The following is an 11,599-nucleotide window of genomic DNA, read 5'->3' as shown; positions in this document are numbered from 1 at the left end:
CACGGTTTCTCGGGACAGAAGCAGAATGTTGATTCAATAGTCTTCAATCATATTTGAAGTCAGCAAAAAAAGATCATCCAAGATTCACGCTCCATGTGCGTTGCTCCATTCAAAGATACAATTATATTTGTTGCTTAGGATGCACTGCATATCATTTGATTTCACATTCTCGCCGAAAAATCTTTGTGCGTCCGCAACTTAAGTTAGTTAACATTGGGAGTTGACATCAACTAACTTTACATCGGCCTCCGATTGCAATGGCTAACGTCACCGAAGTCAATTGTTTGACGAGACATGTTGTTGATGTCTCTCCGCAGCGCCACCGAGACACTCACCGTGGTCTGGTCGGAGGTTATGTTTGACGTTATAATGGACACGACATCGTTAAGTTTCCAAAATTACATTAGGTTTTTTCCTGGGGACTGCTCGCAGAGGGACTCAAACTCTGGTCTCTGGGGTTGACAGCCAGCAGCTCTCTGTGCTGCGCCACAGAGACGCCCTATTTGATGTGGTCGGAGGTTATATTTGAGTCACACGACATTGTTTAGATTCCTAAACAACATTAGAAAGCAAAGGACTCGTTACCTTGATATTCCCCAACGTAAATCTAAAATAACGGCGTACATCGCTTGTCTATTTTTGTCCTCCTTGACACTGGTCCATCAAACAATATCTTTTGTCCAGAAGAACTCAAGAAGATCTCAAAGGTCTCGAAGGTCTGAACACATGATCGGCAGGATTCATACCATAGTATGTTCAATAGAATTATCTTCGAGAACTTGTCGTGACAACTTAAATCGTTGCAAAGGAAAATGAGGCAGGATTGCCCCGCGGACTTGGTTAATAAAAGGCCTGATTATCATACTAGTGGTTTGGAAGCCTCCAGCAACACAGTTGTCACAACTGTGTTGTGGAAACTGTGTTGTTTAAAAGCACAGACAAGGGTACCCTTAAGGTAACGTCTCACTGTCGAAGATGGGAAAATGTGTTGTGCCGTGTAAGACGTGGGAATTGCAAACCTTAGAGCGTCACATAGCACTTTGCAAAGCCATGCCTCCCCGGCTGAAGCCAATGTTAAGTGCTTGATTAAGGGCACCGTGGACCCAACATAGAACGAAGTGTTCTATCAGTTTGAGAAGAGGGCATCGTGGTTGTGCTGGGGATGCCGCAGAATCTGAAAAACAACAATTATGGAATCAAGGCTTGTGGATCTCCCATGACTGTTATTTTTGAATTTCGCCATTTAAGCCGCTTGCCACCCCCTGCTACGTTGATTCATTCTAGTATAGATAGAACCGAAGGCCGTTTCAAATGAGAGGCTTGTCTCAATCTTTCCCTTGGTTCTGGTGACTGCGACAGTCTCTGTTCCCCTGTGGATTGACCTGAGGTGGCCCGGGGACACACGCCTGCTGGAGTTTAGTCTTGTAGTTTGTACAATCCCTTCTGCCCCGTCTGTGCTGGTGGCGAGCCAAACGGGCTGAACATAGCCTATTTTTTTTCAACTATTTTTATTTGTGTGACGTGCAAGAGACAGTGTGGATTGGACTGATGGTCGGGTGTCGGGGAGCGAGGTGTGGGAGAAGAGCCACCACAAACAGTACATTTAGATGAAAACACAGAAAATGACTGTAACCCAAATAACAACAGACTATCTTGATATGTGAGTTGTCTCCTGTGTGTCGACTAGTGAAAGCGGTTGATGGATGTTGCAATGCTCATGAGGTGACTGCCACACTGCACCTTGAACTGGCCTCCTCCAGACAGGGACGTAGGGTGGCGGTGTTGGAAATACGGTTTATTGTTAGGTTTGCTGATACTGATACATGGCCCGGTGCTCCATGTTGCCATGTAGGAGCACTCTTCCTGAGTGTGTGCGGTGATTGCTCAATGTGCAACAGGTGTGCAGCCTCACCTAGCCCCAGAGTCCAACGAGTGTGACTCAGGCCAGGTGACGCCGCTTTAACCAGCCGTCATCCACATACACTCTACACCAGGGGTCGGCAACCCTAGGCACGCGTGTTGTGAATAGAGAAGAAATATTTAAAATATTGTTGCAAGTGGCCTATATGCATCGCCTTCACATAGTTTTGTAAAGCTGTACATGTCTTAAAGATATTGATGTGGATGGTTCCAAAATTCTCATGTATTCTCGTTTTTTACATTTCTCACAGTGCAAATATGTTTTTAAATGGGTTTCTGAAAATGGTGTTTTAAGATGGGACATGTGCAATTATAATTTGTAAGCCTTTATTGCCAATATAACAACCAAAAAAACATTTAAAATGTTAATGCATGATTGTGGACTATATGGAAATAGTACAATTCCAGGTCTTCTCGAAATGTTTTTGGTCGCTGTGTCATAATTCAGCTTATTTTTTTATATATTGTTGCTTAAGGCACACTCATTAACGAGAAATTGTCAAACTGGCACTGCATGTTGAAAAGGTTGCTGACCCCTGCTCTACACAATGGATTTTTGTAAACCAAGTATCTAAGCACAAATTTCAATTTTCTCCATATTCTCCCCCCCCCCCCCCACGCCCGTCCTCTCTCGTTTCGTAACATGGAAATTGGTTCTCCCATGTATCGACTGAGAAGAGTTTACTCTGGCAACCTGTCCGGGCTGCGTGTCGGGTGTCCCTGAATCATCCGGATGTCTCCGTTTCCCACTTCTATCGAGCAGGGACAATGTGAACTGACCTTTTGTGTTAGATGTTGGCACAGGTCGGACGTCCCAGCTGTGTTCAGACAGAACCTAACCCTAAAATGTAACGGAGAACGTGTCATTCCGCACTAATACCCAGCATAATCTTCATTAACGTCATCTTCATCCTATTCGTGCTTCAGGGGAAACATTTTCCTGCGAGCAGGGAACCTCGCACCAGCAGCAGTCAGTTTTTTTCGGTCTTTATCAGGAAAAATGAAGCGGATGACCTAATTTTCACCCGTCTCTGGATAGTCCCGCAACACGTGCTCAGACACATGCAAAAAGACAGTTAATTAGCCGTTCATCATCATTCAACAAGGCTAACGATTCCAGAATGACTCTCTCATGGTGAGGTTAGAATCCCTTTCGGAAAGAAATGAGACATAAAATGTGCTGCGACGGACTCCCAGCAGCGATACATTGTCCAGGATGATAAGGCTAAATTAAAACCTCATTTGGAGGGAAATGTGTGTTTGTCAAGTTCTCTCTTCTCTTTAAACACTCCCAGGTCAGATAACTCAAAAGCGCGTTTGGCTGTTAAATACTAAGTCGGAGAGAAACTCCTGTTACACATGACATAACGATTTGGTAAGAATCACTCGCGGAAGACGAAACTAGGACTCTGGTTATGTGTGGCCTGATTTTCCCCTTCTCCCGGCGTGAGCCAAGGTTTAGTGATCCCTTTCAGTGTATACAGCGCGGTCTCTGCGAACGTGATTGTTGGACGAATACGTTCATTTTGCACGGAGGGATAATTTGTCCGGGGCTCTCGTTCCTTGACCCCCATGTGATTAGCCGTGCTCCGTGGCAGTGTGGGCGACGTAAGAGGGTCACTCTCCCGGCCACGGAGAACACTCCTGAGGGTTCGGTCTGATTGAAAACATCCCCCCAGGTATACAGCGAGAGCGTCGCGAAAGCTGCACTGAGTACTAATCAGTCAATTGTTTCAGGAATTTAACAATTAGGTTTCTGGTTGGTCGTTTTCTTTTTTCCCTTTTTTCTTTTTTTATTATTCCAATGGCAGGAAAGAGCGGAGAAAAAAAAAGAGCCGAACAAAGTCCTGTTTCTAATGAACCGGGCTCTTCTGAGCATCCTTCACAGCAAGGTAACTAATTACTTCAGCATGCCCCGGGAGTCATATTTCCTCATCAAATGGGAAATGATTTTCAGTGCATCTGCGTTCTTAGATTTCATGGCGTGCGGCTGCGTCGGCGGAGGACGCTAAAGTGGAGTTCCTGGCCCACTAAATAGCCAAGGTGAGGTCTGGTCTCTGTCAAGCGGCGGGCCGTGCCAAACGAGAATCTCCTCGTGTCCTTCTTCCTCACCGAGATAACCGTGCACTTTCACGAGCCCCTTTCAGAGCTTTCAGCAAAAACCAGGGGAGAGAGGGAGAGGGAGAGAGAGGGAGAGAGAGGGAGAGGGAGGGAGAGGTGGAGGGAGAGCACGGTCAGAGAAGAAGAGGAAGAAGAATAAGAAGAAGGAGGAGAAGAAGAAGAAGAAAAAAACTAGAAAAGCTAGAAAAACCCCAACAGCATGGAATATCACTTAAGTTTCTCAATGGAAAATGTGGCTCAGCAAAGGTAGGGGCAGCGCCAGCTCCGTGCTAGGACGGATGAGAGAGCAGGAGAGTCGGGGGTCAAACCACCTGATAGGATTATTTTGGGGGAAGTATCCCGAGTGAGTGATCATAGCGAGCGGTGGTCACTGAGGTCTCGCTGGCTTCAGAACCCGGCGAATCTGCAGGGGGAACAAAGAACAACCTCGGCGGAGCTACCTGGGTTCCCGGGCCGACCGCTGAGTGATTCTCCGTGTTGATTGGTTGTGACTTGATACTGACTGATTCCGACACATGACCGCAGTTGTTTCCCAGGGCCCTTCCGTCGCCCGGGCGGCAGCAGCTCTCGCACTGTTCACTGCGAGCCGCCTAACCCTCCCCCTGCGGCCGCTCACTCTATCTCTCTTTAAATGATTTCGGAGCTCTTTGCGTCTGGGTCCTCTTCTGGCGTGAGAGGAGCCCTGGGCAGCCGGTGGCAGCGGCCCGGGCATGGTAGAGCCATTAATAAGAGGAGAAGGGGATGTGGGCCGGGGCCTCCGAGCGACACGGGCCCGTCTACAGAGTGTGAACTATAAATTCCCTCTCCCTGCACCGAGGAACCGGGGTGCTTCAGACAAGACCCAGACACCCGCCGGCTCAATGGCTCCATTGTGTTCCGGCAGCGTCACGCGTCCGGACTCACAGCCCCATAACGGTTCATCCTACCGGTATGGAGTGTCAAAAAAAAAAAAAAAGAAAGGTATATGCCCAGGACAGGAGGAAGATTTACGTTTTCTAATCTTTTTTTCTTTTTTTTTGGACACACACCCACACACACCAGTGTGTACCTAAGACTGCTCCACTCACGGACAAGGCCTCTTTTGAGCACGTAACAAACACAAGGATAGCATTGCGATTTCAGGTCAAACAAAGTGAAATTCCTGACGTCCGTCCGAAGGTAGAACAAATACACAGGAGATAGCAAACAGTGCCCCCCCCCCCCCCCCCCGAACCACTAATGTGTGTAACGTGGCACATGCAGCTCAGCTGATGTGCACCACTGTATACACTGGGTCGCTCCGAGGGTTTGCCCTGATTGGTTTGTTTAGCTCTCCGAAACCACCCTGCCCTCTGCACTGTAAATAAACATCCCCTGCATTACCATCAATGTCAATGGATGGCCCATGGTTACAAACGGAGACCGCGGCATGGGGACATGCACTTCTTCTTCCCAGAGCGCAAAGCAGGAAAACAAATGTTCACTTTGTTGGGAGAGAGAGAGAGAGAGAGAGAGAGAGAGAGAGAGAGAGAGAGAGAGAGAGAGAGAGAGAGAGAGAGAGAGAGAGAGAGAGAGAGAGAGAGAGAGAGAGAGAGGAGAGAGAGAGAGAGAGAGAGAGAGAGAGAGAGAGAGAGAGAGAGAGAGAGAGAGAATTCTGTATATTTGGCGAACAGTCAAAGCAATGGATCAGAGCGTAGAATTAACCATAGCCATGAGATGAGCTTAAATTAAACAAATGTGAGGTAAGTAGAACACTTAGGGTTAATCAGAGTTAGGAATCATCCCCGAGGTTTGGTTGCAGAGCAAGCTCTTTGATGTATTTGAGATAAACGTTATCAAATGACACTGCGTATGCATGTATATCTACACGTTATCAGACAAAAGAAGACAGTATTTCATTAAAAGGTTTATTCATTGTTTTGAGAGGATAACAATGTTTACAAAAAATTAACTTTTACATTAGAGCAATTCGGACAATTCAACAAGATATGTATTTGGTCATTGGATAAACATCCAGTCTCTCTCAAAAGAAAACAAAACATCAACACAATTCATATAACTTAGCAATTTGTTTTTGTAACAAAAACTATCGTGACCACTTTTCTTTCGTTGTCATATTTTTTTTTTTACAGTTCCTAAATAATTTATAAACTTTTTAAAACATATCACGTCAAAGAGTAAACCGTTTTTTCTTTTCTTTCATGTGTCGCTAGAGGAGCAGTTGTAGGAGCTGTCAAAATGTAAAAGTACAGTACAGTACAGTTGGCCGTAAAACCGTTGCGCTGAGTCTTGTGTGTAGGTGATAGCAGACCTCTCTCCGGACAAGCCCGTTGGAATAGGAAACGTGTGTGTGTGTGTGTGTGTGTGTGTGTGTGTGCGCGCGTACATGTGAGTGGTGTAAGCGTGGTGGGGATGGATGGAGTGGGGTTAAAACCACCTTCACCCCCTTGTCTTGTTTTCTCGCCCCGAGAGCGGCCGGGTTTTCCGTGTGACGGCCCCGCCGGCTCTTCTGAGGCCCTAGGAGAGCTGCTGGATACACACTAAGCAGGGGGGAGGTTTGACGAAACCCTGCGGCTGCCACCACCCGGATCAGGTGTATACAAAACACATGTGGAGCCCCCCCCTCCCACCACCACCACCACCTCCTACCCAGCAAGAAGAGCCTCAGGATCGTCTGTCGTGATTGTGTTTTGTTATGCTTCCATAGGCACGCCAACAGGAATATTATATAGGCTTTTCCCCCCCGGTTTCGGTTTTGTCTGTCATTCACCAGCGTGTAAAGTAAACGCATGGCTGTTGTCGTCCTGAATGCCCTGCCACAACCCTTGCACAAGTTGAGGTTTCTTACTGTAAGTGCAGCTCTTGATATTTTTTTTTTGTTGAATATACTTTTTAGCAATTCCAGGGAGAAAGAAATAAGAAAATGTTGGAATTGAAACAAGTTGTGAAGCTTCTTTTTCTTTTTTGTTCTCAACCGCGAGTCCAGGCTGGGGTTGTTACAAGAAAGGCCAAAAACTGCACAACGAATAAACAAGTGGGCATTTTATCACACAAACAGTACCGTGAAGTTACGCATAAACTTTTAAAGAGTCAGCAGACCGAGAGCCAATTTCACTTAGTCGCGATGGTTTTCAACCTTAATTTCTTTCTTAGGTTTTGTACTTGGCGTAGTTTTGCTGCAATGTAAATAACATGTGCGCTTGTACATACTTTAGAAGCATTCAAAGAAGAGTTTTTCCATCGGATCACGTTAGAAGCATCTTAATGCGCTCGGGCTAAAGTGAAAACCGAGTGAAAAAATAAAAGGAAGGAGGTTTTGTGGGGTGGGGTGGCTAGAAACGAAACAACCACATATATACAAACTCAATCAAACAAGCACTCTGAACACTTGCTGGCTGACAAAGAGATAATACTGAAGTACAAAAAAAAGGAGATGAAAATAAATGGGGGAGACGTGTGGAGAAAAAAAAGTCTAACTTTCAAGTCTGTCCCTCTGTCTGCTTGTAAACAGCAATTTGAAGTTAATTCTCCACAGCTGAGAGAGCTGAGGATCAAACGGCTGGATCAGAGAGGGGGGGGGGGGGGGGACTGGGTTATGAAGGGGGGGGATTCATCTCGATCTACCTTGTTCAGAGCAGAAACATTTGAGCAAAGGCACCCCTGCCCACGTTAAAGGCGAGTGATAACACAGAAATAAATACAAAAATATGTCCCTTTTTGGGTGATGATCCTCTCGTGTTTAAAACCTCAGATCAGCAAGATGTGTGTGAATGTGTTTGCGTGAAAAAGAAAAGAAAAACAAACTGACTTCACCCTCCCCTCAGTCCCGGCCCAGCATCTGTGCATGTTTCAGCGGCTCATAACCCCCTGACATGGAGAGGAGTCGTACGAACGCCAGACTGAGAGGTGGGGTTCCAGAGGGAGATGCTGGAGGCGTTTGCTTGCTTATCAACACACGGCAGGGCCAAGCCATCTGAATGTCTCCCCAGTTATTGTTGGCCGGCCCGGCCCCCAGCGTCCGACAGAGACAAAACAGAGAGCTCAGTATCCAGTCAAGATGAGGCATTTAGACAAAACAAGCACAATGCTGCTGGAGGGGGAGAGAAACGCTCCTGGGCATTTTTTCGGACCGTCTGTTTCCTCGTGTGTGTGTGTGTGTGTGTGTGTGTGTGTGTGTGTGTGTGTGTGTGTGTGTGTGTGTGTGTGTGTGTGTGTGTGTGTACAGCTTGCTATTTGAGTTCATGAGGTCTCTCGCAAAAAAGGCAGAGCTCATTCACTCGCTAAGGCACAAACCGTTTTTGCATGGGTTCATTCATAAAAAAAAACCAATCCTGAATAATGTCCATGCCTCTTAACATCTGTATATATTTATATTGAGATAAATTGAAGTAGAAAATATCCTTCACCGTTTTTCCAAAGAGGCACCTTTAGAATCAGCTCTTTGATGCTGCTTCAAAAAGAAAAGGCACTTTGGCGAGATACAACTTTCATAGTATAAAAAAAAAGTAACCAAGGAAAGAAAATCGTACGCAATCAAAATAAGTTAACATTACAAAAGTGTCTCGTTTAGGAAATACTGACGTCATTCTTGTCCATCGTGTCCAACCGCAAAACGCACAAGCCCACCGGGTAAAAAAAACACAAATAAAAAGGGGTCAGGTCGTTGCCCCGGTTGCGCCTCATATAAACACGTCCCACTAGCGAGGAACGCAGAGGGGGTCTTCATCGTCCCGGTCGCCTGACTCACCTGAAGCCTTTCCAACACACGTGTCACACATCGACTCACAGGAAGCCTTCTCTTGTCCTTCCTTCCTTCCGTCCCTCCTTCCTCCCCACTTTCTTCACAAACCTTCTCTTCTTTCTAGGTACCGAGTTAAACTCTGAGGAATGTTTTATTCTGCATCGTCCGTCCCTCCCCAAGAGGGAGTGGTGGTTGGGTGGTGTGGGTGGTGTGCGAGGGGTACCCAACGCTCCTCCCCATGCTAGTACTTCTGCACCATGGGCACTTTGACAGTCTTGATCTCGGCTATGTGGGACGACTTCTGGATGATGCAGCTGGTGGTGCCGGCGGCGGCGGCGGCGTCCACCTGGGCCAGGTTGGTGAGCGCCATGGCGGCGTTGATCTCCCGCCAGTACCGCTCGTCTTTGCCCTTTGCCCGCGGCTTCTGCATGCCTCCGACCACCACTCCGATGGACCTGGCCACACAGAGAAAGACAAGTGTACGTTAGTGAGGTCTGGGACGTGTAGGGGAAAACAGTTGGCCGCAAAAAAAACCTCAGTGCGAGTTAGGGCTGAACGATGAATCTAATTCCATCAGACATCACGATGTAATGGTTCGTTTGCAAATCGCAAAGGCTACGATAAACGCTGAGATTTTTTAATTGATCCTTTTCTTTTTTTAAATATGTATTTATTTACAATTCATAAATAAAGATGTAAAAATATCAATTCATCTCAACGTATAGGAATGGCCTAAAGGAAAGAGTAGTTTATATGTTGACTGCTTCCAATGTTGTGTTGGTCATACTACAGAATGATTTCTTGCTTGTTTTGTGAATTATACAGAAAATAAGAACTTTAAAAAGAAAAGTCGCATACTAAATCGCAATCGCAATATTGGTCAAAATAATTGCAATTAGATTAAATCCCCAAATCATTAGCCCTAGTGTGAGTGTTCTAGGAGTGATGTTAAAGTCCTTGAAAGTGAGCCGCACTTGCGTTTGTCAGAAGGGTCACTGAACACTCACCCGCCGTCACATTTACTTGATCCATGCTCCATGGTTTCTGAAACGAGAGGAAAAGGAGAGGTTCGTTTTCAGACGGGGCCAACGGGTACTGATTGAGACACAGTTGAACTTAAGAGCTCAGGGAGTAATTGTGAGCCTGCGCGTGTGTGTGTGTCTCTGTGTCGGTGTGCGTGTCTCTGTGTGTGTGTGTGTGTGTGTGTGTGTGTGTGTGTTTTTCTGTGTGTGTGTGTGTGTGTTTCTACATCCGTGTGGTTGCGTACTCCTAAATGCTGGTGTGAGGTCTGCGTTGACAGAAACGCGCGTTGCTCTGCTTTCCATCTTCATTGCGACGGTGGAACATACATGAGACATTTTGCAAGGAGCCATCAAGAAACAAGGTGACTAATAGGATAAAACCGAAGAAGGGGAAATGGTTGTTCATGAGTCATAAGCTCCATTCGCTAATATTGAGTTAAAAAACAAATGGGCCGAGGCCAACGTAATTGTGATGTCTGAGGCATGGAGATTGAACACGAGCGTAAAATGAGTGACTGTGGGGGAGAGACAGAGAGATCGATGACTGCCTTTTCTTTTTTTTTACCGGTCGAATGGGAGCAATCTCTGTCATATGTAAAACATTAGAGAGGGAAAAGCAAAGTCATTAAACAATGAAATGCAACTTTTGTTGCGTCCCAGCCAGCCTGTTTACTTTTCAGAGGACAAAAGGGTGAAAGAGATGGAGCTTGCGTGTGAGTGTGTGCGTGTCTCTGTGTGTGTGTGTCTCTGTGTGTGTTTGAGCATGTGTACGCGTGCTTGAGTGTGTGCGTGTGCGCACTCTTAAACCCATTATATATGTCCTATCTGAGCTACATCTTAAGGTGACTTTTTTAAACAACACTGAGAACATTGACAAAAGTTTGGCTGCATATTGGTCATCAAAAAGGAACAGAATGTCGCCCTTTTCTAGTCATGCAACCTTCAGGCTTACTTCCTAAGTTAGCCAAACACAGAGTTTATACTCCGAGTTTATGAGAAGGTTCTTCTTAATCCCAGAGAGACGGTGCCTGAAATAACTAAATGCGTAGGCTACTCTCAAAAGAGATTTCTGTCTAGAAAAACGACGGTTACACTTATGGGACCTGAGGCTCATTCCCCTGTAATGTACAGTTCCCTGTCAGTTCCTGTCAGTGAATGTGGCTGTGTGCTGGACGGACAGCTCAGTGTAAGGTGGAGCACTCTCTACTACACACACCATTAGAGAAGACTGGACTTCTGCAGACCCACAACATGACATCACCCACAACACAACACCGCCTACTGCAACACAACACACCACCTACAACACGACACCACCCGCTATAAAAGCCCATTCTAACAAGGCGGTTGTTTAATGTTCTCTCTGCTAATGAAAATCTAGTGTCCCTCTCTGACTGTGGTTCTCATAGAGTGCGATGCTGGCCTCAGCACTGATAAAAGCACCAGTAAAGACTGGGATGAGTTAAGAATGCCACCTCAATCTCCCAAATGTTGTGTGTCCCGGAGAGCTATAGATCTGCAGCCGCAGGCTATTAGCAAAGCGCTACAAGGGCCTAATCAACCCCCGATGATACGCTAGGCTAGCATGTAAGGCGACCCGCGTGGACCTTCCCCGGCCCGGGGCTGAAGGGCCCCAATTATTTAATGTCCGGCCGTCACCCAGTCCGCTTGGTAATGGTGGAATTCCACGGATTGATGCATGCTCCAACCTTCAACCTCCTGTCACCACCTCTCTCTCAATCACTTGCTCGCTCTCTAGCTTTCTCTCTCTCTCTCTCTCTCTCTCTCTCTCTCTCTCCCTCTCCCTCTCTCCCTC

General features: G+C 46.4%; 1 protein-coding gene across 2 annotated transcripts in view; it reads right to left on the bottom strand.

The window, feature by feature from the left end:
• Positions 1-7,613: 7,613 nt before the first annotated feature.
• Positions 7,614-11,599, bottom strand: part of mkxa (mohawk homeobox a) — a 24,211-nt gene continuing 20,225 nt past the window's right edge. For both annotated transcript variants that reach the window (XM_056584127.1, XM_056584128.1), the window contains 2 exons: positions 9,769-9,805; positions 7,614-9,216 (listed from right to left, as the gene is read on the bottom strand). In XM_056584127.1, the coding sequence (XP_056440102.1) occupies positions 9,003-9,216; positions 9,769-9,805 (251 nt within the window). In that variant the 3' untranslated portion in view covers positions 7,614-9,002. The remainder of the gene's footprint in view (positions 9,217-9,768; positions 9,806-11,599) is intronic.

This window comes from Gadus chalcogrammus, chromosome 23 (assembly GCF_026213295.1).
Source record: "Gadus chalcogrammus isolate NIFS_2021 chromosome 23, NIFS_Gcha_1.0, whole genome shotgun sequence".
NCBI lineage: Eukaryota > Metazoa > Chordata > Actinopteri > Gadiformes > Gadidae > Gadus > Gadus chalcogrammus.
This window is presented reverse-complemented; position numbering and strand designations above follow the sequence as displayed.